The following is a 23216-nucleotide window of genomic DNA, read 5'->3' on the forward strand; positions in this document are numbered from 1 at the left end:
TGATGTCTGTGACGTCTGTGATGTTTGTGACGTATGTGAGGTCTGTGACGTCTGTGATATTTGTGACGTATGTGAGGTCTATGATGTCTGTGATGTTTGTGACGTATGCGAGGTCTGTGACGTCTGTGATATTTGTGACGTATGTGAGGTCTGTGACGTCTGTGATATTTGTGACGTATGTGAGGTCTATGATGTCTGTGACGTCTGTGATGTTTGTGACGTATGTGAGGTCTGTGATGTCTGTGACATCTGTGATATTTGTGACGTATGCGAGGTCTGTGACATCTGTGATATTTGTGACGTATGCGAGGTCTGTGACGTCTGTGATATTTGTGACGTATGTGAGGTCTGTGACATCTGTGATATTTGTGACGTATGTGAGGTCTGTGATGTCTGTGACATCTGTGACATTTGTGACGTATGTGAGGTCTGTGATATTTGTGACGTATGTTAGGTCTGTGATGTCTGTGACATCTGTGATATTTGTGACGTATGTGAGGTCTGTGACGTCTGTGATATTTGTGACGTATGTGAGGTCTATGATGTCTGTGACGTCTGTGACGAATGTGAGGTCTGTGATGTCTGTGACATCTGTGATATTTGTGACGTATGCGAGGTCTGTGACGTCTGTGATATTTGTGACGTATGTGAGGTCTGTGATGTCTGTGATATTTGTGACGTATGTGAGGTCTGTGACGTCTGTGATATTTGTGACGTATGTGAGGTCTGTGATGTCTGTGACATCTGTGATATTTGTGACGTATGTGAGGTCTATGATGTCTGTGAGGTCTGTGATGTCTGTGACATCTGTGACATTTGTGACGTATGTGAGGTCTGTGATGTCTGTGACATCTGTGATATTTGTGACGTATGTGAGGTCTGTGACATCTGTGATATTTGTGACGTATACGAGGTCTGTGATGTCTGTGACTTCTGTGATATTTGTGACGTATGCGAGGTCTGTGATGTCTGTGACATCTGTGATATTTGTGACGTATGCGAGGTCTGTGATGGCTGTGACATCTGTGATATTTGTGACGTATGTGAGGTCTGTGATATTTGTGACGTATGTTAGGTCTGTGATGTCTGTGACATCTGTGATATTTGTGACGTATGTAAGGTCTGTGATGTCTGTGACATCTGTGATATTTGTGACGTATGCGAGGTCTGTGACATCTGTGATATTTGTGATGTCCGTGATGTTTATGTTTATTGATACAGTTTATATATTTATATACTGTCATCAGTTGCATGTGTGTGTGCGTGTATATAAATGTATATACTGTATACATTTGTATGCTCTCTCTCTCCCTGTCTTTTTTACTATTGCACCCCCCCCCCCCCCCCCCCCCCCGTATGCTGTAGCTCTACTGAGCATGCTCCGACATGTACTGGCTCCGCCTCCACTGCACCGCCCGTTAATGTGCAGCCTCCGGACCTCGCCCCCTGTTTGCCTGACCCCGCCCCTCTCAGGTAACCAGTCAGATGTGATTTTAATACGATCACATGGGTAGGGAAAAAAATCCAACATAAGACGTAAGAAATGTTGTGTTTTTTTACGGAATAACTTTGTTGCCGATGTGATTTATCTAAGGTGAAAACAGAGGCAAAATTTAGTTCCACCAAATTTCCGGGAACTTGGTGGTAAGATGTTATCGAAGTCAGGAAGTTACAGGAAGTTTCCCATTTTGAATTTTGGCGTACATTTTTGCAGATTTGCACCCTACGTAAATGAGCGAGATCATCCGAGCACGTTTGTTATAGGACATAAAAAAAAACACGAGACACACGGTGAAAAGTTGTTGGGAGGTTTCGTGGATTCAAAAGTGAGGTCAGGGAACTGCTGCACTCCCCGACGTGCATTGGGGACGCTTGTGTGGGCGAAACGAGGGCGTGATCATGACTGCGTGCAATCCTAGTTATTGTTGGTTTTTAATCAACAAATATTTAATAAAACAACCAAATTGAAGGGTTAGGGTTATGTGTATTAGTGTCTTCAGGATCAGACTGTCCTCACACACGTGAAGTTTGGTAAAGATTCGATCATGTACAGCTGAGTTAGATACATTTTAGGGATTGAGATTTGCTGCGTTGTCACGGTAATGACGTTCGATTAAAACTTACAAACTTTATAAAGAAGTGTCATCGAGGTCTATTGAGTTTTCCACTCCAAAACTGAGTTGATCGTATAAAATATGTCGGAGGACTTTGTTTAAGTAAAGACACCAAAACTGTACAAAATGTTCAACTTAATGTTGGGTTTAGATTTTTACCTCCATTTAGTTTTTAGCACTCATTTTTGGGACTAAATATAAAATGGCTGCCTTTCTTTTTGACTTTTTTTGACCAATTTCTTTTTATTTATTTATTTATTTATGGTTTACTTTATTTAGTATTTTGCAGCCACTTTTAGCGCTAAATACAAAATGGTCGAAGTTCTTCTTGGGTTCAGTAAAACTTGTTGTGAGCTTCACCACTCACAGCTTGTTCAGAGGAAGGAAGAGTCAGCTTGCGGTGGAAAATAATCCTTTAATGTCTGAACAGAAAAAGTCCACTGTCGCTCTCTTCCAGCAGCAGCTTGACGCTCTCGGTCCTTTTCTCGCTCCAGTTCTTTTTCTCGCTCCAGTTCCGTCTTTCTGGACCCAGCCTACTGCAAGAGACCAGAACCAGGTTACAAGTGTGCTTATATAGCTGACTGATTACCTGATTCTGTCCAGCTGTCTGATCACCGGCTGAGCCATTCCTCCCTCTCCTCCAGCAGCCGCCACTCTAACCACACCCCACTGCCACACTTGTGTACGACTTATAGAAGATATACATTTTCACTCGTGTAAAGTTTTGACATCAGATAAGTCGTTAATTTCCCAAAGAAGAAGAAAGAAGAGATTTTCTGGATGAATGGTTGGGTAATTGATGGATGAATGGATGGATGATGGATGGTTGATGAATGGATGGTTGGATGGGTGTATGGATGAATGGTTGGATGGGTGGATGGATAACAGATGCAACACAATCCATAGTCCAGAGGGGTATTCCAGAAAGCGGGTTATGTGAGAACTCTGAGTTTGTTAACCCTGAGATGAGGGAAACTCTGAGTTATCCGTTCCAGAAAGAGAGGTAACTTAAACTCTGGGTCTGTTACTGCGGTAACTTACTCTGTGAACATAACCTGCTCGCTGGCAGGTTTACTATAAGAAACCCAGAGTTTCTACCTGTCTTCTCCCACACGAAGAAAGCAGTTAGACATGGATTGCCCATTCATTAGAAATCCAATCGACATCGAAGCCGTATTTATTAAAAATGCATTACGTCGTGCGAGAATCTTCCGACCCAGATTAGACGTTTTGATAAAAAATAAAAGACAAATTCACATGTGATTTGGTTCTTCTTTATTCTCTAAAAGTACAAAAGCAACAGTCAGGATTTGTAATATAGTTCCAACTATTAACATATTTCACATATTCACCTGTTTCACCATGACAATGCACCCACCTCAACTGGCGTTCAAGTAATAGAATTTCCAAGTCTGTTTTTCTGATTTGCCGGTCCAGGTACACCATTTCTTTCTCGGTTTTTTGAATGGTTTTCATTAGGTGCACCCTGTACAACTCTTTTACCGGCAACTTGGAAACATATGGACGACATTTAATTCCTGCAGTTCTACATACAGATTTAACATGGTATTGACCGAAAATCTCACTGTGTCAAGCTGTGCTCTAGAAGTTGATGGACCCTCCTCATGGTGATGCCCAGCCATGTTCTGTTGAAGCACAAGAATGTGCTAGTTTGTCCATTATCTATGCTCATCACTTCAGTGTACATGTCAAACTCCAAATTCCACTCAAGAATGTAAATGAATATTAATGGGTAGAGCAGTGCCACTAGCTATACATAATATTAAGACACACTTCAGTAGGCCCCTCCGGATCTCTCCCTGTGGCAGCAGACAGCGTCTCCTCCTCCTCTATATAATTCAGATTGCATATATATATATAAAAGTTTTATTTAAAAAAAAAAGACATAAGTGTATACTTGAATCTGATGTAGGCACTTGTGTCCTGGGGGGTGACAGGCTCAGATGAGCTTCCCCCTTGGATGCCTTCAGACACAGTTCGACCCCTGTATTGGCTGAGAGCCAGCTCCTCAGCCTCTGACAGAGGTGTCCGTTTTTCGGGCCTCTGCCTTCTTTCTGTTGGCTGAGCAGAACTCAATGTTTGCAATCTGAATTAATATTTACGTTACGTTTAATAGCCTAAGTCAATTAAAAATAAAAAAATAAATCAAAGTGAGGTGCAATCATAGCCTAGCAAAATATGCCTTACCTTTTTGAATGATGTTTTTATGTTTCATTTTTTCTCCTGTTGGATTGCACCTAAATGAAAAACTCAGATTTCATTCCTACTTATATTCATAACTATAGACTATGTTATGATCTTACGGTTAAATGTTACGTCAATGGAATAGTACGTTCAAACTTACGCGTTGACTCGGGCAGCAATTTTCTCCCATGCGGTCTCTCTCTCCTTCGCTGCTGCAGCTGTGTTGCATTCGCGGCGAAATATGTGCTCATATTCTCCGTAGCCCAGCAAAAGGATCTCCAACTCCTTCGCACTGAAATATGTTGATCTTTTTTTTTCTCGGTTGTCATGGTGACTCGTGGTATCGGGGCTCCATTGATGATGGCTTTTTATAGTGGTTGTGCACGCGCGTACCTCGAGGTTAACATACTCAGAGTTGATTGAACTAACTCAGATCAGCTGTTCTGGAACCGGATACTCAGGGTTTCCCGACTCAGAGTAAGTCAACTCAAGAGTTCAGGGATAGACTCAGAGTGTGTTGAACCTGCTTTCTGGAATACCCCTCTGGTGGTGGCGTCTTGTTTGGTTAGAAAACACTGAAACATTGAAGATGAAGATAACGTGTACGACAGTCTCTCTCTGGGGGGTTGTTGTTTGTTTGTCTTTGTCTCCCTTGTGTGTTTTTCAGTGTCTTTGTTGTGATTTAAAAAGGAAAAAATAATAATATTGCACATTAGCGCCGCCTACTGGACAGAGAGGTGAGTTGTGTTCGTGTGCTGCAGGGAAAATCCAGAGTCTGCTGAGTTCTTTGTTAAGAGTCACATTGATCGTGCTGATGGTGGCCATTTTTTTTAAATTATTTTTATTTTGTGAAATATGATGAGATTTAAATGTTTTAATTTGAAAATGTGTTTGAGTGAAAAATCCAAGTCTAGTTTGAATGGATGGATGGACTTTGTGGTATTTATAGTAGCACATACATGGAACTCCCTGCTTACAACTATAACAGTATTCATGACTCCGCCCAGGGCGTGGCTCTGTTTGTTAGTTGCTCTGTGTCATGTAGTCATCTTAAGTTTCTTTTTGGGTTTAATTTTTTTTCTTTTTTTTCTTTACCCAACAGGAAACATCAACAGTCACTTATAATCTTATTATCTGACGGATCTGAGATGTTGGTTTTATTGCAGTCATGTTTCAGTTTTGTTCTTCCTTCCTCTCCAGTCAGCACATTCAAACTCCTGCCATGCACCAGCCACCACAGGCCCCGCCTCCACATCAGTACCAGCCAAACCCACAACAGGCCCCGCCTCCACATCAGTACCAGCCAAACCCACAACAGGCCCCGCCTCCACATCAGTACCAGCCACCCCCACAACAGTACCAGCTGCCCCCCCAACAGTACCAACCTCCTCCACAGCAGTACCATCAGCCACATGCTCCGCCCACTCAGCAGAGTTCCATTCAGATCCCAATTGGCTCCACCTCTTCGAAGGTGGTGAGCACCGCCTGCATCTACCCCACCCAACCTGGTGAGAGCGCCCGCGAGCTGATTTATCAAACACATATTTTTGCATTCATTTTGCTTAATAGTCTACAATATCTTAAGAATGTGTTCACGTCTTTATCTCACTGTAAGACAGAGTTTTCCAATAGGAAACTGAAATTTGTAAACCCCTCACTCTCCCACACCAAAGCCCATAGAGAAAATCAGTGCTTTTAACATCACACACACAGGAGTTGTTGTTTCACTGCTGCCTCCATCACTAAGTTCAAACGTGGTATTTTGTCAAATTCGGCATTTGAAATCCTTCCTTCAGATTTACCTCAGTGACACAAAGTGACCACACGAGGCAGCAGTAGACCAGCAGCTCCTGTGTCTTCGCAAGCTAAAATCACTGATTTTCTCTATGGGCTTTGGTGTGGGAGAGTGAGTGGGTTTTTTTGGTCAGAAAAAAGCTGTAAAGATAAAAAAGGTAAACACATTAAGATCTAGACTTAAGGGTTCAGTGCATAAGAAGTAGTGACATCTACTGGTTTTATTTGTACCAAACAGAAAGTGAAACACTGGAGCTTTGTGTCAGTGAAAGCACCGGAACCCCTTTAAAGTTTCCCTCTCCTCCAGCTCCAGCTCCGGCTCCAGGTCCAGTGCCTCAGCCCCGCCCACCAGTTTCTGCCCCAGCCCCGCCCCCTCCCTCTGCTGTGACTGACTCCGCCTCTGGAAACCGACCACCGTGGGTGAGCGACACAAACTTTGCAGATAAATTCGACCCCAGTAAAACCACCACCACCACCATGAAGGTGCCGCCGCCACTACCCCAGGCCGCGCCCCCTCCACAGGCTTACATCCCCAACCCCTCCCCTGCTGGGCACCCCGCTCCTAGCCCCGCCCCCATCACTCCCAGCCCCGCCAACTTCCCTCCTGTGGCGAGGGGCGTGGCTCAGAGGGCAGAGAGATTCGCTGCCAGCAGCCGCACACCTCTGTGCGGACACTGCAACAGCATCATCAGGTAAATGATGTTTATCTTCAATCATTTTACTTCATATTATTGCTTCAGCCCACAGAGTGGGAGTGATGTATTGTTTTTAGTGGCTCTGTGTGTCTGTCTGTTTGTCTGTTTGTGTTTCCGCACTTGCCAATATGACCAACAGAGGCTGGCAGAGGCTTGTTGCGTGAATGGGGTGAAGTCTTGCCTTCTTACACTTGAATGCTGTTTTTGCTGTAGTTTAAAGCATCTCTGTCACTAAATTATATACAGATTCATTTTCATTATCCATGTGAAGTAAAAGGATGAATTAATTGACCCTATACTAATTATAATTCATGATTCCAATCAAATTCAAATTCAATTGATTTAATCGGATATTTTCTTTTAAAACTTCTTACAACCTCTTACTCTCCCACACCAAAGCCCATAGAGAACATTGCTGATTTTAACATCACAGCACACAGGAGTTGTTGATCTACTGCTGCCTCCATCACTAAGTTCAAATGTCTTGTTTTGTCACTTCAGCTTTTAAAATCCTTTGTTCAGATTAACCTCAGTGACACAAAGTGACCACATGAGGCAGCAGTAGACCAGCAGCTCCTGTGTCCCTGTGAGCTAAAATCACTGATTTTCTCCATGGGGTTTGGTGTGGGAGAGTGAGTGGTTTACAAACTTCAGTTTCCTGTTGGAAAAGTCTGTAACAGTGAAAACATATATATATATGTATATGAAAGCATCGACTTCATAATTGTCATTATAGGTTAAACTGTAAATTTTCACGTTGACGTTGATGATGAAAAGGTGTCACATGACCACGGCGCTCTTGTTTCCAGAGGACCGTTCCTGGTGGCGCTCGGTCGTTCGTGGCACCCGGAAGAGTTTAACTGTCACTACTGTCACGTGTCACTGGCTGACGTCAGCTTCGTGGAGGAGCAGAACAACGTTTACTGTGAGAACTGCTACGAGGAGTTCTTCGCCCCGACCTGCGCTCGCTGTAACACCAAGGTCATGGGGGTGAGAGAGTCCACACCTGAAGATCTGACAATTTTAATGTGATACTTTAGTTTCAGAGGCTTTAGTTAAAAATGTAATATAGATTTAAACATGTTTACTGTGAAACACTGGATTATTTGTTAACCTGAGACTGAGTTATCTGTTTTTACATTAAACTGAACAGGTTTTTTCTCTGTGTGTGTGTGTGTAACAGGAAGTGATGCACGCTCTGCGCCAGACGTGGCACACCACCTGCTTCGTGTGCGCTGCCTGTGGCCAAGCGTTCGGAAACAGTCTCTTCCACATGGAGGACGGGGAGCCGTACTGTGAGAAAGGTGCTGAGTCAGCGTTTGTCACACTGGTCACAAGACTCATCATAGATAGATAGAAAGCTGTTAACTAACTAAAATAGATAACTAGTTAATCTAGGTGACTTACTAGGTAGGATACATGGCTACCTAGCTGCACTAGTCGTTAACTAGCTAGGATAGATGCAAACTAGCGAAGACTAGCTAAAATAGGTGCTTAATAGCTAAGGTAGTTGTTAACTAGCTAGGATAGATGCTAACTAGCTGATGTAGTTGTTAGCTAACTAAGATAGATGCTAATTAGCAAAGACAGACGGTTAACTAAATACAATAGTTGTTAACTAGCTAGGATAGATGCAAGATATATGCTGCATAGCTAAGTAATATATGCTAACTGGCTAAGATAGATGTTAACTAACTAATATAGGTGGCTAACTGGCTAGGATAGATGCCACCTAGCTAAGTTAGTTGTTAACTGGCTAGGATAAATGGCTAACTAGCAAAGACAGATGGTTAACGAGATTAGATAGTTGTTACCCAGCTAACATAGATGCAATAGGTAAGGTAGTTGTTAACTGGCTAAGATACATGCCAATTAATGTTACGCCCAGCCGTAACACTAGTTAAGATAGATGTTAACGGTATAGGTTAACGGCTTGGTTGTTAACTAGCTAATTATATATATTTTATATAATTAGCGATATATGATATATAATTATTATTTATTTAGTTTTTTTGTGTGTTAAATTGCACCTGTAAACACATGTCCCAGAGTTGAAAGAAAGGTCAGAGGTCATGTGTAAACTGTGTTTGTGTCAGATTACGTCGCCCTCTTCAGCACTAAGTGTCACGGCTGTGACTTTCCTGTGGAAGCTGGTGATAAATTCATCGAGGCTCTGGGTCACACCTGGCATGACACCTGCTTCATCTGTGCCGTAAGATTTTAATCTTTATACCATCAATGACACAAAAGATTTACAGTTTAGATGTAGATGTTCAATGTACAAACCTTATGTCTATAAAAGTTGGAATAGATACAAACAGATAAAAGCACAATTCTGTGGCTGCTTACGCTTGTTTTTCTTGTTATTTTGTATTGAGAAAATAAAAGTATAACACGGTGTCATCAGCATATAGATTGATCTTAAAGTCTGGACAAACAAAATGAGAGATTTGACTTTTTATCACAGTTTTATAAAGAGTTTCTGATGATTTGACAATAATCGCTAACGATTGTTTTGCAGTCAAATAGAATTCGAGAAAAATAGAGTTACAGCAGATTCAAACAAACATGGTGGATTTGACTTTTTATCTCAGTTTTTAAAGGGTCCCACCTTTTTGGGAACTCAGTGTTTCCGATTATACGACAATTGCAACAGCTTTTTGCTTGGTTTTTGTATGTGTATAATATGGTGTCATCTGCATATAGATTGATCTTAACATTTGGACAGACAAAATTACAGATTTTACTTTTTATCATAGTTTTTTTAGTGTCCCAACTTTTCTGGAAATCAGGTTTGTATTTGTTTTCCGACCAAAACCTAAAAAAAAGAGATTTTGAACTCAATATTGAGAATAATCACGTTTATTTCCGTATATTTATGTTTTTAACGTTGTGCAGGTGTGTCACATGAACCTGGAGGGTCAACCTTTCTACTCAAAGAAAGACAAACCTCTGTGTAAGAAACACGCTCACGCCATCAACGTGTAAACACCTGTGGATCTGCCGCTTCACCACAGTGGGCGACACCGCCGACTGCAACGCAACATCGAACACAAGCCCACGACTGTTCGCAGATGCTCTTTTGCAAAGAATACTCTCTTTTTGTTGTTGCTGAAAACGATGCTGCCTGATGATTCGGCTTCAAAGTCACGATGTTTTAGCTCATTTTATTACGAACTGTAGTTTTTTTTTGTTTGTTTTTGGGTTTTTTGTTTCTTACCAGAAACAACCTGACGTCCATGCAACGCTCAGTTTCTCATGTACGGAGTCTCAAAACACCAACATATATATATTATAATATTATAATAATCCGATATATGAACTGATATATAATATAATAATAATGAAGACAAAAAACAAATATAATCAATAAACGATAGTAGATTCTATATATCCTAGATTCATTCATTTAATTTAGACTAAAATATTTGAGCTAAATTATAACAATACAATACAACTTTATTTCTTAATGATGTTATTATTAGTATATTTAGTCTTTTTCTCTGGTGTTTTGATTGAATATTGACTCACTGCAGACTCCGTACATGAAACAGCACCGGTGGTTTTTGTCTTTGTCAAATCTCTGGCTTATTTTGTGCCTATTTTAAATTTTTTTAAATCATTTATAAACAAAAATCTTTAACGTTTGGAAACATAATGTCTGTGTAGACACGAGAACTAGTTGATTTTAACCCTAAACCTTTGTTGGTTGTTTTTTGCTTTGAAAGAGAAAATGGCTTCTGTTCTCAGTCTGAACTTGGACTGGGAGGTTGGACTGGGGTCTTGGACTTGGGTCTTGGACTTGGGTCTTGGACTGGGTCTTGGACTTGGGTCTTGGACTGGGTCTTGGACTGGGTCTTGGACTTGGGTCTTGGACTGGGTCTTGGACTGGGTCTTGGACTTGGGTCTTGGACTGGGTCTTGGACTGGGACTTGGACTGGGTCTTGGACTGGGTCAGACCTGGTGCTAGTCTGGAGTGAAGTGGTCTGACTGTAGCTATGTGACGGTGAACTGAAGAAGAAGAAGAAGAAACCTTTTATGTGATGTGTTTGTAGAAGTGAGTGAAAGAAAGGGGGTGGAGCTACAGGGTTTTTCTTAAGGCTGACAACATGAATTAGCTAGCCGTATTTGAAACATGTCTGTATGGTTGAACGCATTACATTTGATTGTTTTCAGGTTGATTCTATAGGATTTATTTTTCAGGAAGTTTTCAAAAACTATAAACGTTTTATTTTTACACTAAACCGCCCAAAACTGAAATGTATCTGTTGCCACGTCACAATATTAACTCTGATAATTATGTAAATTATTTTCGCGATGGTTGAAATACCTGGCTCCAGCTCCAGCTCCAGTTCACTGACAATGCCCTGTTTTTCTTCACAGTGCAACAACAAATCGGCTTGAATTTCATATTTATTGACTGTTTTTGATGGCGTGATATTTATTAACAAGCTAAAGTATTGTCACTGCTGCGCTCAGTGCTCATCACATTATTATTATTATTATTATAATTATTATTAGTTTGTCTTTGTTTGGCCTCACATTTTGATTTTTTTTCTAACTACACTGTAAATGTTGTCAACTGTTACAACTACATTAGTTTTTTAATCACGCTCTTTTCACCTGCTGCCTTTGAGACAATGATTTTTTTTATTTATTACAAAGATTGATCACAAAAAAATGATAAAATATCTGTATACATGTTGTAGAGCCCATATAAATTATCAATAATAATCATTAGGTTTATTTTTGACAAAATGTGACTTCTCAAACCTTTTAAAGACAATATTTAAGATTTCTCTCGTACAAAGTGTAAAGTCTTGTTAGAATTGAAGTAATATTGTATTTATAATAAGTATTTGTAATTAAGTATAATAAGTATTTGTAATTTCACAGTTATAAATACACAGTTTTAACTGATGTGTGAGGTCAGTACGAGGTTTCGCAGCGTGAATAGAGCCTCAGATTCACTTTAGACAGTAGTTTGTGCAAGAAAATGTAAAAGTTTGTCATCAACATCTGTCTCCCTGCAGTGTTTTGTGCTTTAAAGTAATAGTTCTGGTGTTATTTCGAAGTGTGGTTGTATGTGGTACTGACAGTCCTGTGAGCGCCCCCTGTGTCTGAATGCTAAATGACACCAGCAGGCAGCTCTGAGTGAAAACATGGCTGTCAGCAGAGATGCGAGGAAAAACAGATCTTAGCCACCAAAGTCCATAGAGAAAACCAGTGATTTTAGCTCATGGGGACTCAGGAGCTGCTGGTCTACTGCTGCCTCGTGTGGTCACTTTGTGCCACTGAGGTCAATCTGAACAGGAAAATTTAAATGCTAAATTTGCTAAATAAGACATTTGAACTTAGTGATGGAGGCAGCAGTGGATCGACAACTCCTGTGTGCCGTGATGTTAAAATCACTGATTTTCTCTATGGGGTTTGGTGTGGGAGAGTGAGTGGTTTGTACATTGGCGTTCACCATGAGCATCTGTGTCTGGACAGAGGGGGGCGCTCACGGCACAGGTCAGCACTGATGCTGTGTTAATACAACATCACTTGAAAAAGCGTGAACTATCCCTTTAACATCACTCAGTGACCAGCACACACACACACACACACACACGTACAGTCTGTGTGTGCTGGTGTACAGTTTTTACTCTGAATATTTTATACAGTGTGTGTGTGTGTGTGTGAGAGAGCGTGTGAATGTGTGTGTGTGTGAATGAGTGCATGCAGAACAGTGTGTCACCGTTTGTAGCAGCACGACGTTAGTTTGTTAGTTTGTGATAGAAGAGCTGACTCAGCTGTTTAACCTGTGATGATGTCACTGCTCATGTGATGATGATGTCATAGCCTCAGCTGCTGTACTTGGTTTGATTGACAGGTTTTAGAAGTTGAATAAATTGCACTTCAAACACTTGTCATGTTTTCACTGTTTCTTTTGTCAAAATTAGTGACACCTACTGATGAGACCACACATTTAAAATGTGGCCTTCACAAACCAAAACTCAACACACAAGCTCTGGCTGATTTGTTCATTCAGGCTTCTGTAGAAACACGGCAGCACAAGATGGCCGACCCCTTAAAGCAAGGCCCTTACTTAAAGTAAAAAGTCTTATGATGCGTTTCATTTGTAGTCGGAACTCACGATTTCCAAGGTCATGGGGGCGGTCCTTACATGGTAACGCCCCCCTGAACTAGTATTCCAAGATGAATGCTTTGTCATGGACTGGTATTGCTAACAGTGGCTAGTCCAAGATATGTGTCCCACTTCTGATATAAATATTATTATTATAAACTTATACAAACAACCTTTGTAAATGTTACGTACTGGATCTTTAAAAAGATAAAGTTATAATGATGAAAAATGGGATTATTTTCTCAATCGACTGGTATAGTCAAATGTCAGAAAACAGTGAAATAATGTTGATCATTGTTTTCAGTTTACTGCCAAAAAGGTTTTAATTAATATTCAAAATGGTTGTTGCAGCTCCAAACATAACTTGTATAGTAATTAAAGTAATCTGTGTGATAACAGTGTATTTTAATTTTTAAATAATTTTTAATAAAAAAATTACAACATTAACTTTTATTATTTGAGTAAAAACTAAAAAAAATCTTCTGTGAATCTTCCAGTAAAAATTAACACATTAGTTCCTCTTTCACTTCTACATTAGGTTCATGCGTCATCTTTACTTTTTTACTCAGGCTAAAGAGTTGCAACATAAAATTACAGTAACACCTAAAATAGTAGTAGTTGGCCCGTCGTTCCTTTAACGAACACTAGAGGGCGCCTGAGCCGCTTCAGTCTCGTCAGTTCAGCTGTGATTGGAATCACAGAGTCAGGGAAAAAACAGACCTCTCACTCTGAGTCAGTTTTGTGGAGAGTCTGAGTTTAAACTGGAATGGCCCCCCAAAATCGGAGCAACCTCAGCATGTTATTGAGTGGTTTTGCTAACGATTTGTGCGAACTCGGATTTCCAACTTGGAAACTTCCAAGATGGCTGCCACTTCAAAACACTGCTACTTTAACCGTTAATCACATGTGATGTGTCACTACGTTATTTGTGTGAGCAACAGCTAATTTGAATTACGTGGAACAGAGATATATCTGCGTACGTGTTATCCCCCCAACCTCTCAAGTAGAACATGGTGAACTTTTAATTATCCGATCCAAGTGACTTACATAATGTAACTTACTTTTTTATTATATATAATAAAAAAAATACATATGTATATATATATATATATATATATATGTGTGTGTATATTATTGCAACCTCAAGGCAGGGATTCGAACCCAGGGTCTCCTGTTTACTAGACAGGCGCCTTAACCAACTAAGCCCGATTTGTGTTTGTGGAGCCACCAGCGTGAGCCATCTCTGCGGCCAGAGACGATCTTTGTGCGGCTGGAATTCGCTCCCTCCATCATCAGAGAGTGAGTGAGAGAGAGAGAGAGAGAGAGAGAGAGAGAGAGATCACGCAGTGAAAAAAAATAAGCAGAAGATTCGCGGGGAACTTTACTCGTTTCTTTTCTAATCTCACCGTGTTTTGTTGTTGTTGATTTTTTTTACCGTGGGATTATAATAAAGTGGATTACTGTGATGAAATAGCGTCGAAGGCAGCGCCACGTCCACGGCAGCGAGAGTGAATCACGCCGAGGTAAAGAGACGTAAAAGCGGGATCGATCCTCAACTTCACTCCCTCCCTGTGTGTCTGCGGCTCCGGCTCCGGACGCGACTATGTCCTGGTGAGAACGCGACTCTCTCCGTCACGCCGTCTAACTCTTTCTTCATCTTTGCCGCTTAAAAACTAAACATAAATAATGTCACGGACGTGTTTTAACTTCACGCCACTCTTTAATTTAAGCAGCTGTTGTGTGGTTAAGTTATGGTGCTGTGTATGTTCTGTTTTTTGTGTTAATTTACGCCATTAATCGTCGGGAATTGCGTTTGCAGATTTTGAGTGTGTGTGTGTGTGCGTGGTTCCGGTGATAGACGGACCCCTCTTGTTTCTGTCGTGCATTTAAAAAAAGTTAGCGTTGTCCCTCTGTTGTTGTTGTTTATCTGTTTATTTTTAGTTAAAACACACATTATTTATTACAAACACACACAGGACTGCGACTAACACTTGATTTAATTGCTGTAGGTTTAGCCACATTCCTCAGTTTAGCTAATGTCGCTGCAGTTTCAACGGCTCGTGTGTAATTAAAGTAAAATCTGAGCAGTTTATTAACATTTTAATATAACAACATGGACTTTGTTCGCTATTTTTAAACACTCTGCTCGCATTGGGTTTAAAAAAAATATATAAACTCAAACAACACCAGCGAGCTAACGAGTACATTTAAATTAGCCCCAGTTTATAAAAACCGTGCATCGTGTTTAGTTAAAAGGTTTTTGTGGTGTGTGTGTGTGTGTGTGTGTGTTTTATAAACTTTTCACGTATTTCCCACGTCACTGGTGAGTTACATGTTGTTGTTGCTCGGCTCGTTAGTTAGTTAGCAAGCATCGTAGCTCTTAAACCGACACTAACTAGTTTGAAGATGAACGTTGTCGTTGTGGTTTTTTTTTATCGCTCTAAAAATGTTTCATAAAACATGAACTAAAATACTGCATTTAACTTGACATTTGAACTAACTTTTAACACTTTTTACTCGACAAACATCAAAAACAGCTAACAACAGTTTAGTGTGGTGGTGGTGTTGTTAGTGGTGCAACTCCACATTAACAAACAGTTTGTTGTTAGTTGTGTGTAGTTACTTGGTTGTGTTGTTAGTTAGTCAGTTGTATTTGGTTGTATCTTGTTAGCTGTGCAGCTCCTTGTTATCTTGAATATTTGGTTGTGGGAGGTGTTAGTGAGTTAGTTCGTTGTGTGTGTGTGTGTGTGTTGTTAGTTAGTTAGTTAGTTGTCAGTGATGCTGGTCTTTGTTAACCTGTATATTTTGGTCGGTAACCAGACGACGTCCGTCAGTAATAAACCAGGTCAGTTGATGAAGATCAAACATGGAGGTTCATGTGTAAGCGGGTCAGTCAGTCACAGTGTGTGTGCTTGTGTGAGAACATGAATCTGTTGTGTTTGATCGAGATGATTGTGATGATGACAGGATTAATCACCACTGCTGTTTTTTTGTCCTTGCTTCATTTCAAATACTAACATTTCAGAATCACAATATGATTAAATTTTTTTTTACCACAAAGTGTTGTTCAGCTCTGTTCTCCTCCCTGTGTGTGTGTGTGTGTGTGTGTGTGTGTGTTAGAAATTAAAATGTACCATTATCCATATGTCAGACAGCTGTACATTCCACAGCCAAGCCCAGAATCTGTTACTGAAATAACAGACAGACTGACAGTCAGACCACAGACAGACAGACAGAGAGAGAGAGAGAGAATATGAATTAATCTTTTCTTATGTTACGTTTAGATGTTAAACACTGAACCCCCCCCCCCCCCATTTAAATATAAAGAGAAAGACACGTCTTTAAATTTCTCATTCTGTCAAACAGAGCTGCTGATTTTTCCACCTCATTTTAATCCAAAAACAGCCATCTATGAAGCTGGACATGTTTGTCTCAGTGTCTCTACAAGACAAAAAAACCCTTTAAGTGTTTTAATTAAAAAAAAAAAAAAACATTTATTGTTTGTAATCATCTTGTAACAGGCTTTAATCAGTCATAATAATGTTGGTTGTTTTGTTAATCAAATTGTTAGCTTGGTTTCACACAGTGTTACATATCATATTTTAATCCAGATTTTGCCAGTGGGATTTTACACCATAGCGATAGCTCTTGTGTGTAACGATGCAGTGATGTATCACGTGGATTCAACAGAGGACATAAAGTGTTGAACATAAAATTAAGTTTTTCTTCATTTATTTTGCTGATAATGGCTCCATCATTTAAGATAGAGGACAAAGACGTCACGTTATGTCTCCAACGCTGTGTATTGTTCTGTGTGTGTGTGTGTTCTTGTATTTGTTACCTCTTTTCTGTCATAAACACTGACCTAGTCAGGACCAGTCGTCCTCATGGAGACCAAAATCTGGTCCTCATGAGGTAGAACTGCATTTCTGAGGAACAGTAGTAGTAGTAGTAGTAGTAGTAGTGAATTGTAGTTCTGGGTTATGGTTAGTTATTAACTTGTTATGGTTAGTGATAAGGCTTTGTTTAGTCTGTGCTGAGTCCTGGGAAGAATAGCTGCACAAACGTGTGTGTGTGTGTTCTATTCTTGTACGATGACAGCAGACCTTGTCCAGTCCTGACCTCTGTACTGGGACCAGACCAGTGTCCATGAAAAGTCCAGTTAATGCTGCTGGAGTCTGTTTGTGGAAACTTGGCTTTAACTAACTCTGCAGACACAGACCAAGACCTGGAATTGATCAACAGACTGATCATTTATCTGCATCAGTGATTTGATGATGTTATATATGTGTGTGTATGTATATATATATATATATATATATATATACATATGAACGTGTCCTGTTTTTCCTCTGTTTTATATCATATTAGATGGAATATTTCAAATGTCTGTGTTGGTTGAACAAAAGAATACAGTTTTTGTCATTATTTAAGAAGATAATTTACTTGCAGTGATGTGATATTGCTGCTCTTGGTTAATTCAAAGTTTGTGTTTCGCCCAACCTCACTGTTGGACAGACCTTTCCAACAGGAAACTGAAGTTTGTAAACCACTCACTCTCCCACACCAAAGCCCATAGAGAAAATCAGTGATTTTAACATCACAGCACACAGGAGTTGTTGATCCACTGCTGCCTCCGTCACTAAGATCAAATGTCTTATTTTGTCATTTCGGCATTTAAAGTACTTTGTTCAGATTGACCTCAGTGACACAAAGTGACCACACGAGGCAGCACTAGACCAGCAGCTCCTGTGTCCCCGTGAGCTTAAATCACTGAAGATATCGTAGACTTAAGCTGATGCAGATTTCACCAAGCATGTCTTTGGTGAAGTGAGTTGTTGTGGTGTTGGGAAGTTTTACTGCTTTTTCTTTACGAAACTGACCGAACAAGTGGTGACATGAACGTCTGTGCGCTTCAAACCTGCATCTTTTACGTCTTTACTCTTTTGTCAGTGTGTTGTTTTCTCAGATTAAATCCTGTTCACCGTGCTGTTATGTCATGAATTTGTGAGGGTAATTGAGTGGTTGATTCCCAGCTCCTCCTGATGTTGTGCTGTCATTGAGCAAGGCACTCATTTGCCATGTTGCGAGTGTTTTTATTTTTTTTTATGAAATCTGACTATTTTCTTAAAACTGGTTTGTGAACAAAAACAAAGACATCATCATTTCCAGGTTTGAGAAATGAGTGATAAACATTTTTCAACGTTTTCTTGCACTTTATGGAGCAAACAACCGATCGATTTTGAAAATAATCTTTAGTCGCAGTCGTAAACAAAGACGGCTCTGGATAAAATGAGATTTGAAGTCAGTTTAAAATCTTTTCTTCACCTCTTTCAGCTCACGTTTGTATTTATTGGCTCTTATAAACAGAAAAGGTTGTAACACTTTTGGTGTTTTCATGTATGAGTATTTTTTCTTCCTCCTTCACTGCAGTTGTTTCTTAAAGATCACTCTTTTCCGTCTCTGTTTCTCTTTTTTTTTCCCGTCACTTCTCAGTTTTCTTCTCTCCAGGGAGTGTTTTCAATCTTGGAGGCCGAGCTCGGGGATCTCTCTCTCTCTTTCCTCTGCTCTATTTCTATCCCTCTCTCCTGTTTTTTTTTTTCTTCTTCTTCCCCTCCTCCTCCATTTCTTCTTTATTTTTCCCTCTTCCTCCCCCCTCTCCCTCTTGGAGTATGTGTGTGTGTTTCCAGTCTCCGAGGCCGAGGATCAGATTACTCCAGGAGTCTCGAGGCTCTCTGGCGAGGAGGTGGAGGAGGGATGAAGGGAGCCAGCGAGGAGGTTAGGGAAGGAGGGATGGAGATCAGGTTTCACATCTCCACTCCCCCCCGGCAGCCTGGAGACAGAGTGGCTGAGCCGAGGAGGAAAACATGCAATCCACCCTCCTCCTCCTCCATCCAGCCTCTCTGCTGCTGCACAGCAGATAAATAAAGGCAGTAAATGGGAGGTGAACACACAGAGGGACAATTCTTCACCTCCCTCCCTTCATCCCGCCATCCTTCCCTGCAGAGATATTTTATATCCTGCCCCGTGTGTTTCCTTTCTCCTGGATGTGTGGCAAAGGTGAAGCAGGTTCTGTTGTAGACGACCGGAGCCGAGGATCAAACTCCTGGACTCTGGGACGAGTGGAATGTGTCTGTGCTGGTGAAAGTAGAGAAGCCTCAGCAGTGATGATGCTGCTGCTGCTGCAGGAATAATCTGTGAGGGGTTTTATTATAATTTAAGTCCCTGTAAAAAGCAAACAGAGATTCTCCACTTCACACTTTATATAGAATAGAGAAGTTTGTATAGAAAATAGAAAGAGAACTTTACCTGTAAGATATTTTTCTTTGACGTTGTTTAAACGGTTTTCCATACACACGGCAGAAGAAGAAGACTCCAGGCGATGTAGTACCACGCCTGTAGGTGGCGCTACAGTGCTGCTACACAAAAAAAACGAGAAGGTGGCGTTGAGTGTGCACATATGACATGTTTTAAAGCAGAACTCTGCAGGAGTTTACCCTCATTTTTCTTAACATTTTAATACTTATATTTGGGACTCTGGAGGCCCTACCAGTCGCCAAAGTGTGAAAAACGAAGACCCAGTCTTCCGTGGTCCCCCTTAGTGTAAGTATAGGAAATAAAACACGCAATGTTGAATTCCCTGTGCATTATGACGACAGCATGCGCATTTCACCGCGAATGTTACCACCCACCACACCAGTAAGTTTACTTCGAGAGCTCCACCTTAGCACCACCTTGTCCCTGCGAGAGAGCGGTATTATGTCAATGTGGAGGGACAAGTGTGCTGTTGGTGGCTGCACAGTGGAGCACAGTGTTTTACACAAACTTCCAGCCTCAGAGGATTTCATATATGAAGCTAATGTGCCGGATAAAGTCAGCAAACGTGTGTTCGCACCACTTCGCATCAGACTGCGGCCAGCGGTCGCCGTATTTAGTCAGCGACCGTATTTCGAAGACATACAAACTGACCATTCTGACACGTCCTGTTGCAGTCTACATACTACAACTTCTTCCGTAGCTTCCTCTTGTTCAGGGTCGGACTCTGGTTCAAACATATATGGTTGAACCACAATGTTTCCTCCACCAGCCATGTTTCTCCCACGGTTCACGTTCAACTGTTGTCATGGTAGCGTGAGTGTGCCGGCGTCGACACACCCCCTGGAAGAAGTGGGTGTGTGTTTGCCTGTGTCTCATTTGCATGTAAAAGGACCATGCACAGAACTGAGCGTTCTAAAAGGGGCAGGTTTAGCAGGGTTATTGAACTGCTATGGTGCTTCATCCTTATGGTATTTTGACCAATGCATGTCACTGACATGTTCATTAGGACACATGTTCAAAAATCACATAACACAGCGTCCACTCAAATACAACTAACTAACAAATCTGTTGAATTTGTGGATTCACACAGGACTTGTTTGATCCATAAATTGTTGAAAAATGTTGATCAGTGTTTGTTTGCAATGCCTGACATTCTCAAATGTCCAACAAACTAAAATAATTCAGTTTTAATGATTTATTTTATTTACATTCACATTTAAGAAGCTGAAAAATCACACAAACTTAAATTATTTCAAGAAAAAAACAACCTCAGACCAATTAAACGATGATCAAAATAGTCGATTAATTGCGACCACGATTTGAACTGAACGTCACTTTGTCTCTTCATGTTCATTTGTACACGTCTGACACTGTTCACGGCCTCCTGCTACTATGTTCAGAACACATTCTCTCTCTCTGTCTCTCTCACTATCTCTCTGTGTCTCTCTCTCTGTCTTTTTCTCTCACTCTCTCTGTCCCTCTCTCTCTCTCTCTCTCTCTCTCCTCCCCCTGACAGCGGTTGAAGGTCATGTTCGTCGTCTTGTCCTTTAATGGTATTGATCTCGACCTCAAATACACTCGTTCCACCACAGTGAATAATTCAGACATGGAACTTTCCTCACTTCCTGTGCGCAGTAATCGCCACCTCCTGTTCAAATCAAACCTGACACATTTTTTTTTCTTTCTTGTAAACATTTCTTTGAAAATGTACATTGTGGGAGGAGAGAGGAAGTGTGTTTTTTGTGCTTTGTTTATGACGATAAATGAGGACATAAATACAATTTAGCCTATGAAGACAATACTGGCGCCCCCTAGTGCCAAAACCATTTGCTAACTTAAGTTGAAGTTGATCGCATTGAAGCTCTAGGAGTTTGTTTGTGTACAGCATGTGCGAAATTGGCCCGAATTTGCTGTTTTGATCCAAAATGGCCACTTTCCAGTTGGCTTTAAAAGCAAGACTTGTTTTAAATATTTTCTTTGTTTGTGGTTTGCTCATAAGAAAGAAAGAAAAAAATTGGAATTTGGTTTTTGTGCGAGAGAATCTGAGATGGACCCGATGTTTCACTCACTCTCCGAGTGAAAACTCACCAAACACGGTGTGAGCATCAGAACGTGCAGAACCTTCTGTGCGATTAATTTTTGCCGGGATTGTAGGTAAAGTAGTTAACAAACAAATTTGTTTACATTTCGTGTTCCCACTAGCCACGCAGCAGGCTCCACCCACACAGACTCTGAAGCAGAAACAGTCTTGTGTTGTGAAAAGTTCCCTCCTCGTTCTTCAGCAGGATTTTACTCCTCGTCTCTCGTTAATCCTTCTGCCTCAAAAGTGCAGTGATCCCTCTGAAGTGACGCTGACCCCCTGGCCCTTGACCTCTGACCCCAGCATCCTCCTGTTGCTGTTGGCTTGTTGCACACACAGTCATCTCCGACCTGACGACTCGACTGATGTTTTTTTTGTGATGTGTTTGTTGGTTCTGTCTCAAACAAACATGAACATTTATGTCACTTAAAATGACAACAAGTGTCGAAACTTCTGTTTAGTGTAGAACTGCAGTTAACTTATCAACCAGTCAACCAACAATTACTAATCAATGGAGACTAATCTGGCTCATATTTGCTATTCTCAGAAACTTCTCAGAAACTTCATCCAAATTTCTTTATTTTATTATTATGATTGATTCAGTTAAATGTTGATGTTTGAGTGTATTTTAATAATTAAAACCAGGTTATTTTAGCTTCTTAAATGTGAAATTGTGTACTTGTTTTGTCCATAAACCTAGACATGAGGTCTTGTTTTTGTCCACAAACAAAAAATGATTCAATTTGAATGATTTATTTGTTTTATGGAGCAAAGAAACCAGACAATATTCACATTTAAGAAGCTGAAAAATCACAGAAACCTGATTTAATAATTGATTAATCATTGCAACCCTAGTGTGTTGGACAGGCAAACTGCAGGAAGATTGTCCTCAGACCAGTGGTTTTTAAGTTCTGCAGATGTAAGGAAACATCAGATCTCATCTCTGAGTTTTCCCACTCCTCCTGAGCTCCTGTGAATGCAGCGTCCTCCTCCTTCCCTCCTTGTCTCCTTATGTCAGGTCTTTAATTTCATGTTTCTCCGGCTGCTGCTGTTAGATTTCTCCTCCTGCCTTTTCTGGGGGAAAGCTATCGTCTTTAGCTGCTGCGTTCAGGATCTGTGTCCAGCACTTGCTCGCACTCACTCACTCACTCACACACACACACACACACACTGCTGTCTGTGATGTTTAATGGTGTTTGGTGGAAACAGACAATGATATTATGATGTTTTCCTGGAAACAAGATGCTTTTATTGGACACTGTAGTGCAAATAAACAGGTGTGTTACCGCCATCGCCATGGTTACATATATTGTAGTGTAGTGCTGCATGACCTTGAGTGAGTGACAGTCACTCAAGGTCGTGTGGTCACTTTGTGTCACTGAGTTAAATCTGAAATAAGGATTTTAAATGCCGAATGAACAAAATTAAGACATTTGAACTTAGTGATGGAGGCAGCAGTGGATCAACAACTCCTGTGTGCTGTGACGTTAAAATCACTGATTTTCTTTATGGACTTTGGTTTGGGAGAGTGAGACTTCAGTTTCAAGAAAGAAACAGATATTAGGCACATAGCAAAACTAAATAAAATCAATGTCCGCTTAAGTCTACGATATTTTATGAACATGTTCACATCTTCATCTCACTGTTAAAAAGACTTTTCTAACAGGAAACTGAAGTTTGTAAACCACTCACTCTCCCACACCAAAACTCCATAGAGAAAATCAGTGATTTTAACATCACTGCACACAGGAGTTATTGATCCACTTCTGCCTCCATCACTAAGTTCAAATGTCTTATTTTGTCACTTCGGCATTTAAAGTACTTTGTTCAGATTGACCTCACTGACATAGATTTCATTAGGTTTAGAGTCTTTTCTACCT

General features: G+C 40.6%; 2 protein-coding genes and 1 long non-coding RNA gene across 7 annotated transcripts in view; 2 read left to right on the forward strand and 1 right to left on the reverse strand.

Annotated features, from left to right (window-relative positions):
* Positions 1 to 12719, forward strand: part of LOC131473726 (LIM domain-binding protein 3-like) — a 45747-nt gene extending 33028 nt beyond the window's left edge. For 3 of the 4 annotated variants that reach the window (XM_058651193.1, XM_058651194.1, XM_058651195.1), the window contains 6 exons: positions 5520 to 5827; positions 6421 to 6805; positions 7618 to 7798; positions 7992 to 8112; positions 8905 to 9020; positions 9707 to 12719. In XM_058651193.1, the coding sequence (XP_058507176.1) occupies positions 5520 to 5827; positions 6421 to 6805; positions 7618 to 7798; positions 7992 to 8112; positions 8905 to 9020; positions 9707 to 9796 (1201 nt within the window). In that variant the 3' untranslated portion in view covers positions 9797 to 12719. Of the gene's footprint in view, positions 1 to 1365; positions 1474 to 5519; positions 5828 to 6420; positions 6806 to 7617; positions 7799 to 7991; positions 8113 to 8904; positions 9021 to 9706 lie in introns of all 4 variants that reach the window. The other variant, XM_058651192.1, reaches the window with a different exon arrangement.
* LOC131473729 (uncharacterized) lies at positions 3375 to 4474 on the reverse strand. The gene is made up of 2 exons (XR_009242228.1): positions 3701 to 4474; positions 3375 to 3623 (listed from the first exon to the last, which is right to left on the reverse strand). It is a non-coding gene; the product is annotated as an uncharacterized LOC131473729 (long non-coding RNA).
* Positions 12720 to 14248: 1529 nt separating the features above from the next.
* LOC131474491 (bone morphogenetic protein receptor type-1A-like) overlaps positions 14249 to 23216 on the forward strand; it is a 36188-nt gene continuing 27220 nt past the window's right edge. For both annotated transcript variants that reach the window (XM_058652383.1, XM_058652384.1), the window contains exon 1: positions 14249 to 14549. The gene's annotated coding sequence lies outside the window, so the exon portion shown is untranslated. The remainder of the gene's footprint in view (positions 14550 to 23216) is intronic.

Source organism: Solea solea, chromosome 15, assembly GCF_958295425.1.
Source record: "Solea solea chromosome 15, fSolSol10.1, whole genome shotgun sequence".
In the NCBI taxonomy this organism is placed as follows: domain Eukaryota; kingdom Metazoa; phylum Chordata; class Actinopteri; order Pleuronectiformes; family Soleidae; genus Solea; species Solea solea.